A 25,051-nucleotide genomic window follows, 5' to 3' on the forward strand; every position below is an offset into this window, starting at 1 on the left:
ATGCTGGTAACAGCTAGTTGGTGGGTGAGGGCTATTTATACCCCCTCCACCCACCATATTCAATGTCTTGCACCCCACATTTATTCCAGCACATTGCTAGAGCATTGCAAGCACCAAAAGCCTAGTGAGGAGATTAGAGAATCTTAATCCGCGTTTGTTCCTCATTAGCGCTAGCGAGAGCCACCTAGAGCACACACCACTTGCATTAGGCTTCTCTTGGTCAAGCGAAAGTCTACGGCTTGTTACTCTTGGTGATCGGCATCACCTAGACGGCTTGGTGGCGTTGGGAGCTCGGTGATCACCGTGAAGATCTTGTTGGTGACCCGACTCAAGTTTGTAAGCGGTCTCGAGGGATCCACCGCGCCGGAGTGGCAAAGGATCATCTCGTAGTGAGCACTTGGTTCTTGCGAGGACCAAGGGGGAGCGATACCCTTGCGCGGGTGCTCCAACGAGGACTAGTGGAGAGTGCCGACTCTTCGATACCTCGGAAAAAATTGGAGGAGTCTTCTAAACCTTGCTTTACATTCCGCACTTAATTGAAGCACTTTACATTGTGTGTTTGTTTAGCAAGTATTTGAAGTATTGTCTTAGCATTATTGTATTTCTAGTATTATTATCTTAGTGCTAGTTGTTGGGGTGAAGTTGGGCTCTTGCTTAGCTCTTGTTTAGCTTTTAATTAGTGTTGATTTTTAGAAAAGCCCAATTCACCCCCTCTTGGGCATCGTGATCCTTTCATTATCTCAACAGCATATTGGAGCAAGAGGTATTTCTTACCTCTTTGCTCTACAGTCAATGGCCAACTGAGGTCTAGTGCTGTCTACGGTCGTTTTTTCTTTTGTAACAGGTATGTGCATATGTGTATCTAGAATCTTGGATGAGTGAGTTTTGTCAGGATTCTTGTCCCCCTTTCCTTCTTAGTATAATGATGTGTAGCTCTTGTGCGGGTTTGAGAAAAAAGCCTTTAGCCCTAGGCATGCCCCCCTTTTGTGTTATATGCTTGACTTAAGGTTATTAATTCAACTATATTGGATTGGATTATTAGTAGTTTATGTCTGCCTGATAGTTGAGATGATACAATTTGTTGATCTATTGTCTTTTTTCCATCGAATCGAGTTGGTCATGTAAGTTTTGTCTTCTTCAGAAAGCAGTGAACCTGCAAACTGGTATATAGTTCTGTTTATCTTGCTGTTTCTATCAATATCTCAGTCTTACCCAGGTTTCCTTTGATTGGCCTATCAAACAGCGCACTAGAGTTCTTATTGACATGCAAGATTACGAATTTGACTATCAGAGCAGAACTTGGATGCTCTCTGCTAGATCGAAGCGGCGGATTAACCATCCAGGAGTGTTTCTGCAGTGTGAGCAAAGCCCTCACTACTTGTCCTTTCCAATAATCAGCACGACGATAGAGTGTAGTCCATTTTCATCCACCAACGAGCAAGGACATGGTGTGACTGTCGTTCGCACCCGGATCGAAGGGGGCGTGAAGGCTATCAGCACGAACGGGACACTCGCTCTGCAGCGCGTGTGGGCCATCTATTCTCGTAGCTCTGTTTTCTTTTGGTTCGAAGGAGAGAAGTAGAAACGCATGTACACTATCATAGCATTTGGTAAATTCAGATGGTTGTCTCCTATTTGTTGTAATCTTATGATAACTCAGTGATGTTTGAATCAACAATGAACATGTTGCTTTTTGAAAGTGAGACTTGAATTGAAGAGTTCGTAGCGTACAAATTCACAGGTGGTAATGGCATCAATAAGACTTTCCTCCAATTTATGGATCGGCCGTTCATGTTATTGATTGGCTGGTTGTGATGTTTTATGTCTTGAGCGTTGGATGGTGTATTTGAACGGAGGACACGATGCATGGGGACCAATCTGGATTTTAACCTGTGCAACCAATTTCCTCTGGACCATTATAAAAGATGCAACTTTTTCTTGTATAATACTGGAAAAGTTCATCTTCCTTGGCGATCACCAGTTCATAAATGTCATTCCCCACAATCCATCATTGTGAATTTTTTCTCTAACGGCTATACAAGTATGCTAAGTTTATTGTATATTATAAGACAACGATGTAGATTATACAACAACAACAACAACAAAGCCTTTTGTCCCAAGCACGTTGGGGTAGGCTAGAGATGAAACCCCGTATGAAAACCTCAGAGCTCAACCCCCAAAGAAAACAGGGGAAACAAAGGCAAAGGAGAACCGAAAACGACGAAACGGGGGAACACATAAAAGAGATAAAACCCACAAGAACCAGCAAGGTTTAAATGGGCACAAGAAAAGGTCAAACGATTAAGGAGGAAAAGCGGAACTATAAATCAAGGTTCTGGCACGTGAATTGCACACTTCCACCCCTTCCTATCCACGGCGAGCTCTTTATCAATATTCCACTCCTTCAGGTCCCTCTTCACTGCCTCTGTCCACGTCAAGGTTGGTCGACCTCTACCTCTCTTCACATTCTCGGGACGCCTAATTATTCCGATATGCACTGGTGCCTCTTCAGGTCTTCGTTGGATATGTCCAAACCATCTCAAACGATGTTGCATAAGCTTCTCCTCAATTGGCGCCACTCCTACTCTCTCTCGTATGTCATCATTCCGGACTCGGTCTCTCCTTGTGTGGCCACATATCCAGCGCAACATACGCATCTCTGCCACACACAGTTGTTGGACATGTCGTCTTTTAGTGGGCCAACATTCTGCTCCATACAACATAGCCGGCCGGATTGCTGTCCTGTAGAATTTGCCTTTTAGTTTGTGTGGCACCCGGGGGTCGCATAAGACACCCCCCGCTTGCCGCCACTTCAACCATCCAGCTTTAATTCTATGACTGACATCCTCATCGATGTCTCCATCCTTCTGAAGCATTGATCCTAAGTAACGAAAAGTGTCTTTCTTGGGTACCACTTGCCCATCAAGACTAACATCGCCATCTTCATACCCCATGGCACTGAAATCACACTTCATATACTCCGTTTTAAACCTACTAAGCCTAAAACCTTTTGCTTCCAGTGTCTGCCTCCACAATTCCAACTTTTGCGAAACACCACTCCTACTCTCCTCAATAAGTACCACATCATCGGCAAAAAGCATACACCACGGTATATCTCCTTGTATGTCCCTTGTGACCTCATCTATCACCAAAGCGAAAAGGTAAGGGCTCAAAGCCGACCCTTGATGTAGTCCTATGTTAATTGGAAAGTCATCGGTGTCCCCATCACTTGTTCGGACACTTGTCACAACATTAGTGTACATATCTTTAATAAGATTAATGTACTTTGTTGCTACTTTGTGTTTTTCCAAGGCCCACCACATTACACTCCTGGGTACTTTGTCATAAGCCTTCTCCAAGTCTATGAAGACCATATGCAGGTCTTTCTTTTGTTCTCTGAATCTCTCCATAAGTTGTCTTAGTAAGAAAATGGCCTCCATAGTTGATCTCCCGGGCATGAAACCAAACTGATTTTGGGTCACGCTCGTCAGCTTTCGCATGCGGTGTTCAATGACTCTCTCCCATAGCTTCATTGTATGGCTCATGAGTTTAATTCCACGGTAATTAGTACAACTTTGAACATCTCCTTTGTTCTTGAAGATTGGTACTAATGTACTCCGCCGCCACTCGTCGGGCATTCTGTTTGTCCGAAAGATCGCCGAAGTGTATAATCACAATTGTTCTTTTAATATAGGACTATAAGTTTACATAACCCCTTGGTTTTTAGAGGGGGGGTCTACTTTACCCACTCACGTTTGTACCGGTTGTTTACTTCTCTTAACTTTACAAAAACAAATAAATAACCCCTAAATAATTTTAGTTGGTAGTTTTGATAATGTTGCATTGATTTAAGTGACACTTGTCGTTTTCAATTTTGTATTATATCGGTGCCCAAAATTTATATAATTTCAAACAAAAAAATATATTCGCCCTAATTTTTCTAAATTTAGGAGTAAAAGATTAATTATTAAAATAAAAACTACATAAAAAGCTTAATAATTTTGTGTGACATTGATTTTTTATCTTCTAAGGCTAAAAATTTACTAGAGCTAAAATTATTAAATTACTCATTTTTGTTGATTTTATTAAACAATTTAGAAACACCTAGCAACCAATAATAAAATGTCTCCAATTTTTACATGGACCTTTTCTTAGCTGAACTAGCATATCTAAATAGTTTCAGAATTTTCAAGAATTTTAAATCTAGACCCATATAAAGTTCTTAGAAATATTTATGTAAAATATGGGTCCTAATTCAAAATTCTCTGAAAATTCTAGAAATATTTATATACGTTGATTTATGTAGGTGAAAAATTATGTAAAAACTAGAGAGCATTTTATTACTGTTTGGTAAGTTTTAAAAAAACACATATGTATAATTAATTTAGTTACTAATAAAAATGATCACTTAACTTTCTTAATAAAATTAACAAAAAGTATACTAGTTTATTAATAGTATTATTTAGCTCTAACAAAAAATTTATTCTTATAAGATAAGAAATTAATAAGACACAAAAATATTAAGTTCTTTTTACGTAGTTTTAAATTTTTAGCAATTTATCTGTTACTCTTAAAATTTTAAAAAATCATGGAAATATAATACCTAATTACCTTTTTTAAAATTATATACATTTTGAACACCAACAGAAAACAGAATTGAAAAAGGACAAAACTGGTACCTATTATTAAATCAGTGCTACATTTAAGTGTTTGGCCATCACCATTCATACACAGGATTAAAAATTCAATTGGGCCATCATCATACAACCCTAGAAGCATACTTACTGAGCATAAGTGGGGCAACCAGGGGAAAGTAGGCCTCATGCAACTTCGGACTACCAGATGACTTGTAGAATGGCTGAGCACCTACTAAGCTGCACCATAGAATATATATAGATCATGACATGTCAAAGTGTAAATGATAACACCGTGGTGTCAAACTATTGTTTGAAATGTATATAACCACCCACCTAATTATCACCATTTCTTATAACCGTACCTCATTCAGTACATTGTCTCAGGGAAAACACTATGGAATCGATAAGTATCCGATAATTCCATCGCATTTCACTATTATGCTCCCGGCTGCAACTTTTTGTTGCCTCAAAATGAGAACATGCATTTCTTTCATCTTTTACATCAACACGGTAGAAAAACGGCACAAAACACATCGAGAGGGAGGGAGCATAACGGAACCATATTTCAATATATTACAATGTAAAGCATAATTTATGTATTGAGATTTAACTATAGATCATTGTTGAGAGATCACAAAACTGAACAGGCAAAACTTCCTCGATTGATCCTCTTGGCAGTTCACAAGCCACCATGTATTTGTGTTGCTGTGATGGTGTCAGAAGGATATTCAGTGTAGCTGTTAACAATTCCATAAGTCGCCTCTAGAGTCCTGGCATTACCTTTTAAGGCATATAATTCAAAACTGTGATCCAGGTGAGGTTGCTCTTTATTCCTTTTTGTTTTGGAAAAAGAATTTCAATTCCTACGGAGATCCACCATTTATAACTATATGGAAGCTGAAATTCACTGGGAACGGTTATGCCAAAATGAACAAGGTTGTTCGCATCATCTACTTCCTTCAGCTACAGCAAAGGTCCATGCCCAGTAGGGAAATGACTAGGATGAACAGCACGTTTTGGCCTCTCATTACCATACCGTCTAATTTCAACTGGACCCCAACCAAGAATACCTGCAGAACTACTAGATTCCTGCAACCTATTTCCATTTGTCATAATTGGAGGTTGACACAAAGGCTGGGTGTCAAATTGATTATCTGTGTCAGCTCTCCGTCGACGCTTCCAGGCTTCAGAACTTCCAGAGCTCTCATTATGGAAAGACTCAGAATTGTACTGGAGAGACCTAGTTGGCCTTTGGTTTCTCGAAGGATGAAGTTGATTTGAGTTACCTCCCTTATTGGGAGGAATGGATGTGAAATTGCCACCATGAGATGGGCCAACTCCACCTTCCAGTTGGTCTTGACTAAGTTTCATATAGAGATCATGCAGTTGCTCCCCAGACATGTTTGAAAAGGTGGCAACATAATTCCATAACCTCATGACCATGCCTGCATCAATACAATAATTTAGACAGGATCCATCAAGCGATGCAAGTAATCAAGTATATGGCATCCAAAATTGTCTGCACAATGTTAAGACAAAGAGTCTTGTCTGGAGACTGGTTTTGGAGAAGGGGGCATACACATTTACGGGAGGTGCGACTACACTTACGGGATTGCCTATAAGATTCACTGTGTTGCCGGACAACTTCTCCAATTTTGTCCCCAATTATCAGGAGATACTTGCGAATCCTTGAAAGAACCTGAAGACAGTAAATTAAGGTAAGATTCGGATGGAAGAGTGGTTTGAGAATATATTGTCCACAGAAAAAGCAGATACCTTTTCCTTTGGGAGGTTTACACTTGTATTCTGCAGCCTATCCAGGCGCTTCAAAGTTTCCTGCTCCTCATCTAAAACTTCAGAGCACCATTCAAGCCACTTCTCCTCTTTGTCCTGACGATACCTGGTCTCTGCCTCCGATTCAGAAATTTCACCTTCTTCTCTTGCTTCAGCTTCCACTATTACCCTACGCTTCTGAATGTCATCTTTGTTCGGCTTATTATCATCTTTTTCTGGTACATCCTTTTGCCGGCCCCTCATTGATCGAACTCCACTATTACTGTCGTTATTGACTGTCTGGCGGGTGTTTCCTTTGACTTTTAAGCTCTTACCGCTAAACTTAGCATACTCCTTGACAAATACAGCTTATTGTCAGCATAATAGAATGCAAAAAAATGTAAACACATTAGAATATGCTTTTGTTTTAGCAAACAAAGGCATGAAATTCAAGGTGAAACATTCAATTGTACTCTTTTAAAATAAATAAACTCAAACATCTCGTCATCTCAAAGCAACTAAAACATGTGAAGCAAACAAATAAACAAATCTCTGTATTATTTTTCTTGGTTGTCATATTCGCTGCAGCATTACAAATGCATCATTTTAAAATAGTTGGATTAGAAAACAAAAATAGGATAATGCATTTAAACAAGCCCTTAAATTTTAAAAAAACGGCCGGGGAGGGAAAGACCGCCCTCCCGGTATTATATTAAGAAGAAACCAAAACATGGTCCCAGACGAGAAACTCCCCGAACCCTGACCCCCATCACTAGCGGGCCATCACCGCTCACTCTACAACGGCCCAGCCAGAGGGTGGCGCGCAGGACGTAACCCGGGAGCGGACGGGACACAACGAGGGGATTTTTTTAAACAAGCCAAAATTCGTCCCCGATGGGGATCGAACCCAGGACCTAGAGGTGCTACTCGGAAGCCTTAACCATTACGCTAGAGGCCCTCGCCCCTTAAATTTACAATCTCAAGGTAACACCTAAACGCCACTCTACTTGATCCATCCTATGAGGCATTCAGGATTGCAACTCAATGACCGTTCAAAACATAAACGCATTCAATGATCAGAACATGAAAGAAGGCTTCAACTATTAGTTGTCCATAAATTAGATAACCACACACTGGAAACCAAGAATTGAACAATGTCCAGAAAGTAAACTGATCCCATGTACATTTTAAAATAAACCAGAGGTTCACCTCCAGTTAGAAAGAGGTACCTTTTGCAGGAGAGCACTAGCGCGGTTATCCAAGTTGGGAGCACGTGGTAAAAATGTCTCCCTTTCTCCAAGTGTTGCTGGCGCAATTTTTGTTGTCAGGCCAAGCTTTGGATCCAACCTTATTTTCTCCCAATTCCCGTAGCCATACCAATGAATTCCAACCATCAATCTAGCGTCATCAGCTATAACCATACAAGAAACAAACTATAAGATCCCAGTGTTTTATAGGATGCCTAAGCAACTAGGGTTGAAGTGCAATTACTTTCAGTCCATCCACAGCTTGCTGACCACTGAGGCTTTTTATAAGGTAGCTGGATGCGGTACTGCTTGATTGGATCTTTGTAACGTGCAATTCGCTTTGCCAAGAACTGAAGCTCTTCAACACGAGCTAGCAATTCATAGGCCTTTACAGCTACACCGAAAAAATCCAAAACTGTGCCCTATATTGGAAGTGCACAAGTGAACTTAACAAAGATGATGTCACAAAATAATCTTTAGAGTTAACAAAAAGGAGAGTTATTACCTTAATGTCTGTATTCTCCTTAACTGCTTCCTGACAACCATCAACCAGCAAATCAAATAGTTCTATCTGCGCTTCATGCGGTACCTTCGCAAGTACACCACCAACATCATCCACAATTAATCCAATCTGGGTTGCATTCCCAAATTTTTTGACCTAAAAATTTCACAGGTCAGAGTGAGAGGACATCAACACACATATTGCTTCACAAACAATGCCAGATAAAGTGCAACTAAATCAGACTAACTGATCCCATACAAAATCTTTCCATGAAAAAACTTGAAAAATCAAACTGGCAATCACATGTCAATAGAATTGGACTAATATAGTTACTTGTTCTATAACCATCATAATGCAAAAGTATTACAATCAATCAAAGCAAAGCAAAGGAGATGGTGCAATGACATATTGATAGCATGCTTCCAGGCACTTGTATATACAATTAAAAATCGATTACGAGAAGTACACGGTTCAACTGAAAGACAGAAAAACGATAGATAGATATAACATGCATATTACCGCTCGTACAAAACGAGAAGCGTCCTTCTTTGGAACATTACCAAAAGACCACTCTCGTACTTGAGCTACTGCTCCATCAACCAATGGTAATGAATTAACTGTTTCCACAGTTCTGCCAGAAAGCCTCCTTGGCTTTTCTTGTGTTTCAACTGCCCGTCTTTTCCTGTTATTATTTTTGTCAAGCTGAGGATCTTCAATATAGCTCTTTTTATTTCGTGCAGCACGAGGTGCCAAAGTTTCCTGAAGAATATCAGTCATCACTATCTGATAATGTCTACAGAAAGAAATGACTAAAGCAGGTTATAATAACTGGGCAATCTAGCTAGCTAATCAATACCTGAACTATATCTGCAGGATCTGGCTGTATTAACCTACTCCAGAACGTTGCATCATCTTCGACACTGGAAAAGTTTGCGACCTACCCAAAATATGAAGAATAATAAGTGTGAATACAGAATAGGTCCTGTTCAGCATCAGTAACTTGGGTATAGCATACACATCACATGCCTTGAAAGCGCTAAGAAGCTCATTTCCTTCCTCCCCTTCACCACCCTTTGTCTCGACTTTCTCAGCTCTCTCAAGAATTTCATCAATGTCCAAACTTTCAAGGTTCCTCTTGGTCTCTTCATCAGTCTTGTCTTCCTTGAACAATTCCTCTGCACCGAACCTCAAGATAGCTGAAAGTTCGTTCTGTCGAGTGATGCAGCTTACATCAGAATAGTAAAACAGCGTAAAAGGAAAATAGGGGAGAACACGAAAATACAGTATCTTTTTTTCCTTCTCACAAGTTTATTGTGTCATGTATCCTGATAGAAAGCAAAAGGAACAAGCAAATTCATTTAACTTCTAAACTGAACAAAATTATTATGATAGACACTTCAGGTTTCAGCATTTAATAAGCTGTATATAAATTTCTTCAAGCAACATGTTACAGCATGTTTCAATCAGAAGCTACATTCGATAGCCACCCTACAAAACTTCGAGAGTAATTCATGCCAAACAGTTGGCCTAAAACAAGGAAACAAGATATTCGGAACCAAAACCTACCTTGTCAAATATGGGGCCACCTTTTTTGGATTCTTTCTTCTCAAGCCTGCCCTCAGCGTTTAGCTTCTGAATGACCAAGTGATCAAGAACCTGAAATATATAAAAAAGGTAAAAAGTACAGTTCAATAATCCTACTAAGTACATGAACTATGCAGTTTGACAACCATCTTTTTCTTTGCGCGTTCCAAAATATCCTCCTCAACACTTTTGCATGTGACGAAGCGGTAGATATTAACTGTCTCCTGTTGGCCAATCCTATGTGCCCTACTCATGGCCTAGCAAGAAATGAGCCATATTAAGAAACATAGGAAAGATAAGGAAATCTTCACAAGTTAAACACAAACTCACTTCCAGGAGCGAGGGGAAAGAGAGAGAAGAGAACCTGCAAATCATTTTGTGGATTCCAATCTGAATCAAAAATTATCACTGTATCTGCAGTTGCTAGATTAATACCAAGTCCTCCGGCACGTGTGGATAAAAGAAAACAGAAATCATCACTTCCAGGAGCATTAAAGTGTTCCATGGCTTGATGACGAAGATCTGCTCTTGTACTACCATCAAGCCTCTGAAACTGAAATCCCCGAAGAGAGAGGTATTCTGCAAGGATGTCCAACATCTTAACCATCTGCAAGGAATCATGAAGTAAACCACCTGAGGCGCAGATGCTTTAAAAAATAGTTTTCTTTCCAACATATTGATGATAGCACAATAAGAAAATAGGTATGTAATTTTTAACTTCGAAGGAAGTCACGGACAAGATTCTCTAAAAACGAATCTACTCAATCACAAAGAGAACTGCGCAAATAAAAAAGAACCAATGCAGCGAAATAAGTAGACTACTTTTCCACAACGGCCGAGACAAATTTCATTACCATGAAGAAGAAAAATTAGATTAAAATGTTTAAGTTAGAGCTTAACAGAGTTACTAAGAAAAATAAGAAAGTGTCTGCCTCTGAACACGAAGGCTTCATTCGGCAAGGCAAACATTAAACAAATTCATTGTTTTGGTTTCCAAACGCATGTCATTTAGAAATAACTTTAAGTTCATTCAAGCACTTTTATTTGGTTTCCGATTCTTGACATTTTGAAACATGCCCATTCTTTTGTTATCATACCATGATGTTGATATATTCTGGAAACCAGCTGCCTCTAACTTAAGTTTCTGGTTAAAGACTCCGAATGGTTCCTGCGTTGTTCGAGAAAAAAGACTCCGAAAGGTGTATTCGGTAGGTTGACATCCAAGTAACACTCACTTTTTTGCTTTCTCTCTTAGGGCACCCGTAGTGCGGGTTTGAACCAAACCAAACCACACTGAAGAGGCCCTTCAGAATTGATTTGGTTACAGTTTCGAATGTTCAAGGCCTCTAGAAGTCTAGAGTTGCGCTTGGTTCGTGGGACCGTGGCAGAGAAAAAAGGAAACCAATTGTTACCACTATATAGAATTTGAATAACCACATCGTGTGGTGATAAACTGGTAGATACAAACCTGTGAGAATATAAGCACACGATGGTTAGTCTCCCGCAGTCTCACCAATAGTTTGTCCAACAAGACAAGTTTCCCACTACTCATAACAATACGTTCAACTTTATTCCGATCACCGATGCTATCTCCACCATAACCATGATCGGCACTTTCAAACAAGAATGGATGGTTGCAGCATTTCTTCAATTCAACAACAATGTTAAGAAGTGATACCTGCATGTCATTAACAAGTCAGTCACATAAAACATGATAGCAGGACACTAATTTTTTGGAGGGCAGATTTGGATGTGCCTTAAGAACAATTGTTACCAAGCACACTAATTATTTGAATTTAGTAGATCAGACATGAAGTTATAAACAATCAATCCTTGCCCACATGGGAGAGCAGATTTGGCTCACAACAGCCAAGTCTTGCCTTGTGGCCTTGCCCATGCTCCAGTTTGATAGGTAATGCACGGCCAGGTGAGAAACTTCTTGAGCTAGCAATAGCAGGTGAGGAACTGCTTGACCTAGCAATAGTAGGTGAGAAAGAATAGTAACATTGTTCCAATCAAGATCCTGGCAAGCACCACAGCATTTAGCAAGAAAAATGGTCTTAGACTAGCAGCAACGGTATATATACATACTGAGACATAAGGTTCAATTTGCTACATACTGAGACAGCCAAATTGCATTCAATTCCAAGATGTGCCAACTGAAATAACTAAAGGCACGGAAAATATAAAACATAAGAACTTGATTAGAAGAACAAGATGTAACAAAAACCTGATTCCCACGAACACCTTTATTCAGATTCTGAAAATTCCGCTCTAAAATCCACTTGTAGTACCTAGTAAAAACCAAAAAATTAGCCTCAGTGTACAATAAGGGCATGTTTGGCAGCTCCAAGGTCCAGGGAGGGTTTGGAGCTTGGAAAAAAGATTTAAGAATGCGGGTTCCAATTCCATCCAAACTAATAAGAAAACTTGTCAAAAAAGATTGGTTCAAGAAAATTAGCCCGGAGTACTCACTGTTTCTGGAGGGGTGACATCTCAACACGTAGAATCCTCTCGATTTTAGGAGGTAAAGACTTCTCAACATCTTTTATAACCCGCCGTAGAATATGAGGCCTCAATTCCTTATGCAGATTCGCGAGCTATAAGAAAACCAGCAAAAGAAGTTATGGGTTTCGACTTTCGATTAACAGAAAACCAACATATTCTATGCTGATCAGCGAAGATAAAGCTTTTATTTGGAACACTACCTCAGTTTCGTTGAAGGAACTCAAATTTTTGTATCTCTCAACAAAACTATCCTTGCTGTTGAATTTGACTGGATCAAGGAAATGAAGTAATGCCCTACAAAAAAAGGTCAGAAACAAAGGAAAATGAAGGATTAAAAAAGGATAAACAAAACTGAATCAGCCCAGATGTAGCAACTACAAACAGAATGCTGTTTTTAAAAATAATATAACTCTACTATTAAGCTGCATGCACCAACCAATTCAACTCAAAAGCTTAAGCTGATAGGTGGAGGTGGGCAATTCATTTATATTATATTTCAACACTTCCCCTCACGTCGAGCCTCTCTTGGGTCTCCGGCGTGGAATAGAAGAGAGCAACAATTATTTTATTTAATTGCGATAGTCAGGATCCAAACTCGTGACATCTAGCTTTGATACCATATTAAGTTGCATGCACCAACCAATTCAACCCAAAAGCTTAAGCTGATAGGAGGAGGTGAGCAATTCACTTATATTATATTCCAACATCCACACAAGAGATGACATATTCACATATAATATAAGTCAACTATTAACTGCACATAAAAGATGCCGTACCAAAGCTCTTCCACACTGTTCTGCAAAGGTGTTCCCGTGATAAGCAGCTTGTTCTTAGTGCTGAATTCCTGTAGAGCAGTAGAGGCAATACAAAATTAGTCTAATCATTATCCCAGTAAAAGTTACATGATGCAGAAACTAAGAAATTGTTTCATACCAAAAGGGTTGTATACAGTGACGCTTCACAATTTTTCAACCGGTGGGCTTCATCAACCATAAGATAGTTCCATTTTATCTTGGAAAGAACCGCTTTGTCTTTGAGAATCACCTCGTACGTAGTTATCAACGTGTGGAATTTTACATGACGCCCACCTTTTTTGTCTGAAAAAAATTCATGCTGCTGGCACATCTGTGGCAAATAGCAAAAGGATGCAACCAAGGTGAATAAAACAAAAATAGAAAGTGTATTAGTTAGAATTTTGTGCCTTATGATCCTTCACGCTAACTAATTCATATTTTTACCTAAAAAAATATAACACAATCAAACAAAATGAAAAGGGAGCCAAGAAAAAGAACACAATTCCATACCCTAAAGAAAAGGCAAAATGCTACGCAGTACGCACATCAATATATAAAGTTTTTGTGCAGAGATCCATGTTATGAAAAGGTTTCATCTCAACAACATGTGAGGTTATTATAACATAGATGGAACAGTCCTGTTTTGAAGGAAGATAGGAAGCCCTGTGAGGGCTTTAGAAAGTAAGGAAAAAAACTCCGGGGAGGGAAAGACAGCCCTGCCGGTATTATATTAAGAAGAGACCGAACCATGGTTCCGGCCGAGAAACCCCCCGAACCCTGGCCCCCCAAAATCACCAACAAGCCGATCAACTGTCCACTCTGCAACGGCCCAGCCGGAGGGTGGCGCGCAGGATATCGATCCCCAAAAGCGGGCGGGGCAAAGTGAGGGATTTGCCCGAAATTCGCCCCCGAGGGGGATCGAACCCAGGACCTAGAGGTGCTACTCGAAAGCTTTAACCATTACGCTAGATGCCCTTTCGCATTTTAGAAAGTAAGGAATGCTATGTGTTTTCAGAAGTTGATCTGGAAGGAATATAAATATGGCGCTGCTAAAGATTTTTGTCATGGTGCAAAGTTGGAAACTGCTTTGCCCTTAAGACAAGATCCAGTTCTTAAACTCTAAAGTTGGAAGAGCTAAAGAGGTTGGCATCTATGCCAGCCAGGAATTTCTGGCTGGACAAGGTATCAAGGCTTGAAGAAAGCTTCACGTATGAGAACACAGGTGACTGGCAACCCCAAAGGAGATGGACTTACTGAGCAGTGATACTTTTTTAAGAGATAGTCAAGTCAGGGAAGTGGCTCAATCTGGTGGTTTTTGGTCTTTGTGGAGCATAGGAAGTTCTGTGAGATTCTTAGTTGTTTGTCGTAATCAGTCTTTTTGGTTAAGGGTTGGGGAGGTGGATGGTGACTGTCCTGCACTTTTTGAATGGTAAATTGGTAAACATTGACGGTCTTCAGCTTTGCTAAGACTGAGGTTGATCCCTTACAACAACAACAACAGCATAGCCTTTTAGTCCCAAGCAAGTTGGGGTAGGCTAGAGTTGAAACCCAACAAGATGTCACCAAAAGGAGAAAGAGAGAGAGAGGTGGGAAAAGCTTTTGAGAGCACTAAAAGGAAAAAGGCCTAATCACGGTTCGGGCACGTGAATAACTTCTTTCCAAGCACTTCTATCCAAACACAACTCCATTGGGATATTCCATTCCTTCAAGTCCCTTTTGATTGCCTCCTCCCATGTCAAGTTTGGTCGACCTCTATCTCTCTTCACATTATTGTCCCGTCTTATGATGCCTCTATGCACCGGTGCCTCTGGGGGTCTCCGCTCTCCGGTGGACATGCCCAAACCATCTCAACCAGTGTTGAATAAGTTTTTCTTCAATTGGCGCTACTCCTAACCGATCGCGTATGTCATCGTTTCTCACTCGGTCCAATCTTGTGTGCCCACATATCCAACGCAACATACGCATATATGCAACACTTAGTTGTTGGATAAGTCGTGTCTTAGTAGGCCAACACTTAGCCCCATATAACATAGCAGACCTAATCGTTGTCCTATAGAACTTGCATTTCAACTTCTGTGGCACTCTCTTGTCGCATAGGACTCCCGATGCTTGACGCTATTTCATCCACCCCGCTTTGATTCTATGGCTAACATCTTCATCAATATCACCATCTCGCATAGGACTTCTGAGGTTGATCCCTTAAACTCTAAAAAAAGATAAGAAGGTCTGACAGTCCTTTTCCTTTTGGACATTCGATTTTCTCCGGCTTGTCATATTGATTTCTCTGAACTTATTGAAATCATAAATATTGAAATGGAGGTAATAAATGCAGATCCATCATAGAAAGTGATCTAGGTTAAAAGTCATGATATTGTTGAGTTATCACAAAAAAATATGAAGCAGGTAAATTCTACAAGATATTATTCTATTGAATCAGCCTTTTACAATACTAATACTTCTTTTCTACGAAGGGTGAAAGGGCCTCTAGTTGAGTTAGTTAAGTGGTCTCGGTAGCACTCCTCGGTCCTGAGTTCGACTCCCCGTGGGAGCGAATTTCAGGCTTTGGTTAAAAAAATCCCCTCGTTTCTCTCACGCCAAAAGCACAGGTCTAAGGTCCAGTTTCGGTCGCGGTCGTTTCTCACATGGGCTACAGTACCATTGTATATGGGTAGGGCAGGGGTTCGGGGATTTTTTTCGACCTGCGTGAGAACTGAGAAGGTCCTCTTCTTAATATAATACCCGAGGGCTGTCTTACCCCCCCCCCCCCGCCCATAGGTCGAGTTTTTTTTCATGAAGGCTTTTAATTTCTAACACTTCAATTTACAAGGTGGTGTCTGAAGTTACTAACCAGCTCAAAATATTCGTACAGGAGGAGCAGTCTCTCTTACAGATGATAAGGAATACTAGTGCTAATAGCGTATAAATTAACTCTCAGGTAATGATTATATTTACCGAAAGTAATAATAATACTGTTTTAGTCGATAATTCTTGTTGCCAACATTTGACAATGGCAGCTATATCACATACGAAAAACAGATGGAGAACTGATTTAATAATTTTATATACCTCTCTGCTGGCACGGTTGCCAACATAAACAACAACATTCATGTTGGGCAGCCACTTCCGAAATTCCTTTGCCCAGTTCGACAATGTTGACAGTGGCACGACTACAAGAAATGGGCCATTGATTTCTTGAGCATTCTACAACAGATGTGTCAGATATTAATGTTAAAAGACAATTTTATTCATCGTAATGATGACAAGCAAATACAATGAGAAATAATTACATGAAGGAAGCCAAGCATGGATACAGATTGGATAGTTTTTCCCAGACCCATTTCATCAGCAAGTATAACATTAGTATCGTTTCTCCACCTGTGTTACCAGTCAAACAATCAGAAAACAGAGTATTTGCATTCTGCTGTGCATATATGCAGATCATATTGATCTTACGTACCCATTGACGAGAAAGTTTAGTCCTTCCAGCTGATAATCACGAAGCTTGCCAGCTTTTAGCCATTCTGGCTGACCATCAAGCCTCCTCAAACTAGCTGGAAACATAAAGATCGATTCAGACATTCAGTTAAACCCAACAATAGTGATCCACTGGTGCTAGAAAAAATACATTGGATCCCCTAAAAAACAAGAAAAGGGTAAGAAATTGCAAATTCATATTCAAACTATGACCAAAAGAACATTGTAGATTCCCCAGGATAAGGATCAGTTAATTTGATAACAACACATGGTAAATACCACACTAGTTGAAGACTTTATAACAAAGACCAAAGGTGAAAAACTACACAGAAGGAACAAAATAGCATAGAACATTTTTTAAGTAGCATCTCTTATGTATTAAATATTTTCTGGACCAATAACAAGTAGTAATCCGATACCTTTGCTTTTCTTTCGTTGGAAATCTACTGTTTTCCCAAGTATAGCTGAGGCAGCTTCACGAGCCTACCATTTAGTGTAAAGCCAGTCATGATACAAAATTACATGCTCAGGTACAGTTACAGAAACTCATATAGGGTACTGAGTACCTTACCTTATATTCATCAATCGCATCTTGAGCAAAATCAATATCTGTATCTTTTTCCCTGAAACAACGCACCAAAAACAAGGTCAGCAAGACTAATGCATACTCCCTCCGTCCCAAAATATAATTCATTTTAGATTAAACATACATTCATTAATTAACCTATGAATGTAGTTTGTATGTATGTTACATCCATTATCGTTCATTCGAATGTGGACGGAAAAAATGGCTAGAAAGAACTATATTTTGGGACGGTGGGAGTACTAATTAAACAGTAAAGGTGCATTCCTATTTCCTACAACAAAGATATTAACATCCGCCAGATAGAATATAAAATGTATGAAAGATCATCACACATACCCATACTATGAATCAACAGAGGTAGAGATATTGTGTTTGTGATCGAAGCTCATCCATGTGCAAAACAATAATCATAAACATAAAACTGGATACCATGCCACGAAAAATTACCAGGTAGATTCTGCATAAGGAAGTCCTTGCCATTTTACTAAATATTCGGGAACCAGATCATCTCCATCAGCTTTGCTGACCCTATCAGCAAATATCCGTTCAACCTGAAGATTCAATGTTAGACAATATGCAAAGCGATAATGAACAGTATATATCAACAGTCAACCTGACTATATTGTTTAATAAGATCCAGCTCCATCTCCTTGCCCACGTCATGTACCTCAACCTGTTATATGAATATGTTAGCATAACGAGAGAAACGTATCGAATTAATCACAATATGTTGCCAGGTAAAGAATCCTACGCATGCAGGCAAATATCACTCAATAATCACTAATTAATAGCAGCAAATATAAACCTAACTTAACTTAATTTTGAACATCATCAGGATAACACTATGCAAAAAACAGGAACCTTCCATAACAAGAAGAGGCACAAACTATTTCTTTACATTTTGAAGTTTAATCATAGAGTTACTATTTATACTCCGGATGCTAAGATCCAAAAGGTGAAATGCACTCATGCTTTCATGTTAAATTTGAAATGAAAGGTCTACTGGTTTTACCTCTTCACGTGATAGTGCCCTCTTGTACCTCTGTTCCTCAGAAACTCTTTTCGTGTAGTTTATTACCTTCTTGAATCCACTAACCTGCCATGTAGAGGTTATATGAATGAAAGATTTAGAACAAAGATAATGAATTAAGCATATACACCTAACTAACATACAGATAACATAATCTATATGTAGATAGATAAGTACTTACACTTTGGAGCTCTGATAGTATCTTCCATTGACAATGCAGGTAAGACTGGCCTTTCCATTTTATATAGAACTCTAATTCATCCCATTGTTGGTCAAAGTCCGATGTTAGGCTGGCAACAGTAGGTTGAGCTGACCGGTGATTCCTTATTGCCTCTTCTGCTACACCCTTGGGTTGATGCCACAGAACTTTTTCAATTGTTTCTCCATCCTCCTCTTCCGGTTCCTCCTTGATGAGCTAGATTACATTAAAACTTGTTATGGTGGCCATAGTGTATGGATTGATTTGGTCAGAAGAAAGTAACTTCAATTAACAGGGTAATAACGATGACTTAGACAATAAAATAAAGAGGAAATTTAGAAGACAGATATCTGAATTCTCTATTGTCAAAGAAGCAACTTAAAAGTGAGAATCAGGAACTGGATGACATCAAGAATATAATACATATGAAACTCCAGAATGATAGCAAGCCTTACATGACAAGAACTAGTTAGCTAGTTATCCATTATGATTCCTCAGTGACAAAATTGCTATTTCAATAATAGTTTGTATTGACCTCACCTTTTGTCGCTTATTTGACTTCTCCTCACTATCATCACTTTCTTCGCTTTCAGCATATGAGATCTTTTTCACCGTCCTCCTCCTTCCAGAAGTTCTAAGCTCATTATGAGAACTGATTGGGGCAACATCACTGCGGCCCACAGGTTTCTGATGCAACCTGTCAGGTTTTTTCGGTATGTGTTTGAAATCCGAATCGCTGGGAACATCTGAGTCTTTTCCTGAAAAATATTCTTCATCACTGTGAGACACCCCTCGTTTTGGTTGAACTGGCATGGGCAACTGTCCTCCCTTGGAAGTTTTAGTTGCTACAATCTTAAGTCGTTTAGGTTGCCTCCGATTCTCAACAAAATCATCTTCATCATCTGAGAGTTCAAGGTCATCATCGTCGTCGCCGTCAGAATTCTCACTATCCATAAACTTATCCTGTGAGTTGAGTGTTCCAGAGGTTAGATAATCAAGCAAAAACCTCCAATAGATCAAATACAATACAAATAATAAATTTCCTTGAGTGGGCCAATAGAAAACTCAGCAATCCAGAACATAATAACACAATATCATAGCTGTGAAACATTTTTTATATATAATAATATAAATAAATAGGGCCTTAGTGATCACAGGCAAATGTCCAGCTCCTCCATAAAATTGGAGATGAGTGCTTTTTATGGTGTAACGCTGGAGCTAATAATCTGCAGGAGCTCCTTAAAGAGTTGTTGATGCCAGCCAGTTAGGTGCTTGGGGTCGGTAGTTTGTGTGGTTTTTCTATGTAAGACCCTGGGGTGTTATGTACTAGGGGTGGGCCACTTGGTCCTCCCCGATGTTTTTCTTCTACCTTAATGAAATGACACGCAGCTCTCCTACGTCGTTCAAGAAAAAATAAGTGGACAATTTGTAGGCCAAAAAGCAAGGGGGAGAAGTTCATAATGTGTCTTCAGATGATCACCGTACAAATAAATAAGCACCATAAAATGCTGCAGAACTGATAACATGAGAAAGGTCAAGTAAATTAGAATGACACAAAAAGATCCAAATAGAAGTACTCCAGGACTTGGTTAGGAAACAACTACAGACTGCAGCTGATGCAGTTAGGATAGCCCAGAGAAATCATGTCTGGCATATTTTATCACCTTGTTCAAGGATACCTAAGAACCAAATTCATCCAAGGTTATGGCCATTCACATCAATTTTGCTTGCATAAGTTCATTCCATATAGTATGAATATATTTCCTCTAGATTACCTATCTGATGCTAAGAGATAATTTGTGTTCTTGGGTCTTTTACACCAACTGAAGAAACATTCCATTTTACGTAAGTTGGAGTTCAACTAAGGCACTCTTTTTTACAAAAAATAAAATAAAATAAAATGCAAACAACTTCATAACCGAGCAGCGGCATGTATAGAGTTATAGATCTCAAACAAGTTGTAACAAACTTTCACTGCACAAGCTAACCCAAATAATAAAAGGAGGATGTAGCTTAATATGTTGAAACTGTGGCATGTTACAGTTATATGTCATTACATGCAGAGCAATTAAGTAAATAGATGACCTTATCAGTAGCCTTGTCTGTTTCGCCGTCTGGCTCAAAATCCATGTCAGCAGGATCATCTTCTACAAATATAAGAAAAATGCCAATCAACTTGGGTTGTAACACCATGTATAGAGACACAACTAAAGCAATAACACATTTATTTTGTTAAGCACGAGGCTCCATGTTTCAATATACCATCTGCATCGCTGTCATCATCATTCTCATCATTATACTCATCGTTATCATAAGCATTGTACTTTGACATCTTCTTCATTTGTCGTGAGCCAGACTTTGCTGCTCCACCAGAAGTGGAACAGCTTGACTGCTTCATCCCGCCACGATGCAACGATTCAATCTGATCCTCTCCGTCCTGCTCGTAATAGTCATCTGAGAGCATTTCCTCAGCAGGCACCTCACCATTTGCTCTATTCAGTTCATCATCCTCTCTGCTACCATCCATGTCATCATGCGAGTTAGCAGCATCCATTCCTCTACCGCTATTTGATGCAACTTCCTTGGCCGTCTGTTTGGACCTGGAATCCTTCAGAAAATTTGTGCCCCATGGACCACCAGACGATCTGCCTCCTCTCTGAACATGCTGCCTTGATGCGTACAAACCTGACTGGCCAGACTCATATTGCTCTGCTTCGCTGTGGTAAGCATCCTCTGCTTTCTCATTTAAGTTCCACTGCCTAGAGTTCAGGCCATCATTCCCATCCCGGATTGACTCGTGTATGCCATCATCATCGGCCTTTTCATTCAAGTTGTACCCTTCTGAATCGGCCTTGCTCCCGGAGTTGCTGAAAAATGCCATCACAAATTATGGCATTACATGGAATACCTCTCACAGTCTCAGTGTCACTCCTGCAGTTCATGAGACGAAGTCAATTTAGAACGTGGCTATTGATCAACATGCCTTGCCCTAAACAGGGCAATCCAACTAAAATCTAATTAATCTATGATGCTCTTTGTTAGGGGTCGATCGTATGAATGTCAAATGGATTAAAATTTTCAGGTGAGGGACGTGACTCGACCCCAGCTCTAATCAAAATCGAGCAGCAGAAGCAGAGATACACTGGGGAGCAGCCTCCAGTGCGCAGAATCCAAACTGTATTCCGAAACCCTAAATCCCAACCGATTGACGCGCGGCCGCGCAGATCGGCGCGTGCGGCCGCCGGCGGCCAGATCGAGCCGCCGCCGGGGCGGATCGGACGGGCGGTGCTCGAACCGACGCCACATCACGCGCGCAGCGCGCCCATGCCTCGGAACGAACCACTGCCCACAAAAAGCAGCGAGGTAGCAAGGGGACGCACCTCCTGCCGCGGCCGACGAGAGGAGCAGGAGGCGGGTGGGCGACGGGCGCTCAGTCCCCCCGACAGAGACGAATGCTCGGACCGGCACGAGGCAGGTTTTCTGGCTCGCCGCGGGGCACCTATTAGTCTGCGCGATCGCCGTCGCCGGCGGTGGGAGGGGAGCAAGGGAGCGGGGTGCAACGCCCGTGCGATTTATTCAAAAAGGACCGGGCGATTTTCCGCGATTTTTTGCGGTATTTTCCGCGATTTTTCGCCTAGGATTCGGATCGGAGGAGGGTCAGTAACGGGGCTGGAAGGCGGCGATCGCCGGAGACAGGCTCCCGGCGCGGCAGCGCGGCGGCGGCGCGCGCGATAGAGAGGCGGCAGATAAGTTTTTTCCTTCTCTCTCTATCCTCTTTCTCCCTCTCCGGCTCTCACCTTTTGGCTCGTGTATTTGTCTCGGTCTCGACTCGGTCGGGTTGGGAAAAAATCATATGCGGCGGTGGTGCCCGCGTGCCTCACGGTCCGAATTTTTTTTTTTATTTTAGCCCTTAAACTTAAGTAAAATCACGTTTAGACCTTAAAAAATTTTAAACTCAGATTTGGACCCTTAGCTCGGCGCCATACCCTATGGCGTCGAGGTAACACATGTCGGCGTCATAGGGTGTGGCGCCGAGCAATAACGTGGCGAGACCGACGCGGCAGGCTACGTGGCACCTAGCTCGGCGCCACAGATCTTGGCGCCGAGCTAGGATGAAATCGCGCGGCTACCTCCTCACCGCGGTTTTCTGCCCAGTCTCTGTTTTCTCCGCCGCCGCTATCGCCGCCCGAGCCGCGCCGCCGCTGCCTCGCCGCCCTCTGCCGGAGCACTCCACGCCGAGGCGGCTCCCACGCCGGGCGCTCCCTCGCCTCCACGCCGAGCGCCCTCCTCGCCGGCTGCTTGCTCGCCGCCCTCCACGCTTGTCCCATCGCCGCTCCCTCGCCGGCTGCTCGCTCGCCCATCGCCGCTCTCTCGCCGGCTGCTCGCTCGCCGCCCTCCACGCCGGCTGCTCAAGGTATTTTAGTTAGTAATTTTAAAATATTCTATATGTATTTTTTTAATGTTTAGTTTGTTTTTAGTTATGTATAATTAGTTCTCATGTGCCATTTATTTGATTTATGTATTTATTGGTTAGTAATGAGTTAGGTTTAGGTTATTTATTAGTTTTTAGTTAGTCGTTAGTGAGTAGTTATTTATTTTGTAGCCTAGTGTAAGGTTTGTGGTTTACTTGTAAGCAGTAGCTACAGTTTATTAACATTGTTTAGCATTTATTTTGTAGCATTTATATGTTCAGCCATCGCGCTGAATGTTTATTTGCAGGTTTTAGAAACCTGACCATATAGGGGAGGTGTTGCCCAATTTTTTTACTATATAGTGTTAGTCACATACCATATTAAATGGATATTGAGTTAGTAATCCATTTTTGCAATAGATGGACAGCCTAGTAACACTATACCATGGAGGAAGGGTGGAGATAGATGCTTATAGGAGTGTTACTTTTGATGGTATGAAGATCGTGACCATGTTGTTCGATGAAAGACCATCTTTTGACAAGCTTTTGGCTCGAGCTTGTGAGGAGATTAGTTGCGACATAAACGACCCTAGAATATCAATTCAGGGTTTGTTGTGCCATATTACATATGGAACAGTTGTCCGACGGTTGATCTCCATTGCCTCAGAAGATGATTGGGTGATATATTTAAGAATTGTGAAGACGATGGTTCCACCATGTTTGGATGTGGTTGTTCAAAAGTTACCTGTTAGTCATTGCGATGGTCCAGTCGGGTTATCTCCACAAATGCCAAATGCATCTCGTATTGAAGCTCCTTTGGTAGAGCTTCATGAAGAAGTGGTTGTTGTGCCCGATGCTCAATCGGGTCCGCACGAGTATGGGATTTCTCGTCCTCTTCCTGGCGTTTGTGGGGCTTCTAATGTGGTGGTACCCCCCAAGAGATCCCATTGTCCCAGGATCCAGTTCACGATCATCCTAGTAAGTGTCTTCGACACGTTGTTCGTATCCATCGTTATTTCGTTTGATTAGACTTTTTAATGTGGTTTTTCTTGCTCCGACCCGATGCAGGATCTCCACATATCGATAATGCTGCTTATCTTGATGTGCCTGTGTCATATAATATGGACAACATATGCAGGGCATCCAATAGTGTTGATGTTCAGATTGAGGATGAGGAGGAGCCATATGAGGCTGCACGGGCCTTAGATTCTGATGATGACCGTCCGGTTCAAGAAATGACCGAGCAAGAAATTGAACTCATAAGACGTTTGTGTCCGGAGCGAGACCCTGCAGTACATGAATTTAGCAGTTTAAGTCATTCCACCCGTGCTTATGCTGAAGGACGTGACGATGAACTGCTAGAGGCTCCGGATAACGCCGACAGCATTAAGATTAAGGTAGGCTTATTTTTCAAGGACCTGCCTACACTGAGACGATGGCTACAGGAATATTCTGTGAACCGGAAGAGGCCGTTCAAGGTGAGACATTCGTATGCACAGCGTCGTTACACTGTTGTGTGCGAGGTGTCCGAATGTAATTGGAGGGTATGTGCCCGAAGGCAGAAGGACACCGGAAAGTTTAAGATCACCAAAATTGTAGGTTCACACACTTGTGCCCAGACAGAGCTGAGCTCTAAGCATCGTCAGTTGACATCTACCCTGATTGCGAAAAGGATATTGGGGATATTGAAGGGTCAGCCAAACTTGAAGGTGAAGTCAATTATGACCATGACTTCGGAGCTGTTTGGTTACAGGATCAAATATGGGAAAGCATGGAGGGCAAAGCAGCGAGCATGGAAGATGATATACGGGGATTGGGAGGAGGGTTATGAGAAGTTACCAGCATTGTTCAATGCAATGAAAGCAAAAAACCCAGGCATGCATTACGAGTACATCCCCAAACCTAATGAATGGAGGAACGGCAAAGAGATATTTTTTCGTGCTTTCTGGTGTTTCTCGCAGTGCGTAGAGGCCTTCAGACATTGTCGTCCCGTGCTCTCTATTGATGGTACTTTTCTGCTTGGGAAGTATAAGGGCACATTGTTGGTTGCCATATCATGCGACGCAGACAACGCACTGGTTCCTTTGGCATTTGCTTTTGTGGAGAGGGAGAACAGAGATAGTTGGTCTTGGTTCTTGCGGCTTGTACGCATCCATGTCGTAGGCCCTGGACGCGAGGTTGGTGTCATATCTGACAGACACCAAGGTATTCTTAATGCAGTGCAAGAGCAGATTCCTGGCTACGCACCCATGCACCACAGATGGTGCACTCGACATCTAGCAGAAAATCTTCTTCGAAAGGATCAT

The 25,051-nt window shown here is 41.2% G+C and overlaps 1 protein-coding gene across 2 annotated transcripts; it reads right to left on the reverse strand.

Annotated features, from left to right (window-relative positions):
* Nucleotides 1–5,034: 5,034 nt before the first annotated feature.
* LOC103647912 (protein CHROMATIN REMODELING 5) lies at nucleotides 5,035–22,214 on the reverse strand. 2 transcript variants are annotated; one of them, XM_008672404.3, is made up of 31 exons: nucleotides 21,715–22,214; nucleotides 20,597–21,265; nucleotides 20,420–20,481; nucleotides 18,875–19,297; nucleotides 18,317–18,550; nucleotides 18,118–18,201; nucleotides 17,719–17,778; nucleotides 17,553–17,656; nucleotides 17,091–17,142; nucleotides 16,939–17,002; nucleotides 16,503–16,596; nucleotides 16,333–16,420; nucleotides 16,112–16,246; nucleotides 13,185–13,376; nucleotides 13,028–13,095; nucleotides 12,452–12,545; nucleotides 12,219–12,343; nucleotides 11,974–12,037; nucleotides 11,212–11,421; nucleotides 10,108–10,350; nucleotides 9,890–10,000; nucleotides 9,726–9,815; nucleotides 9,186–9,368; nucleotides 9,016–9,096; nucleotides 8,679–8,918; nucleotides 8,163–8,315; nucleotides 7,902–8,079; nucleotides 7,640–7,821; nucleotides 6,414–6,764; nucleotides 6,246–6,336; nucleotides 5,035–6,082 (listed from the first exon to the last, which is right to left on the reverse strand). In XM_008672404.3, the coding sequence occupies exons 2-31, from the start codon at nucleotides 21,213–21,215 to the stop codon at nucleotides 5,601–5,603; spliced, it is 5,157 nt and encodes a 1,718-aa protein (XP_008670626.1). In that variant the 5' UTR covers nucleotides 21,216–21,265; nucleotides 21,715–22,214; the 3' UTR covers nucleotides 5,035–5,600. The 2 variants fall into 2 exon arrangements, with proteins under 2 accessions (XP_008670626.1, XP_008670628.1); XM_008672406.4 differs by having other exon boundaries at nucleotides 5,044–6,082; nucleotides 20,420–20,478.
* Nucleotides 22,215–25,051: the final 2,837 nt, after the last annotated feature.

This window comes from Zea mays, chromosome 2 (assembly GCF_902167145.1).
Source record: "Zea mays cultivar B73 chromosome 2, Zm-B73-REFERENCE-NAM-5.0, whole genome shotgun sequence".
Taxonomy (NCBI): Eukaryota; Viridiplantae; Streptophyta; class Magnoliopsida; order Poales; family Poaceae; genus Zea; species Zea mays.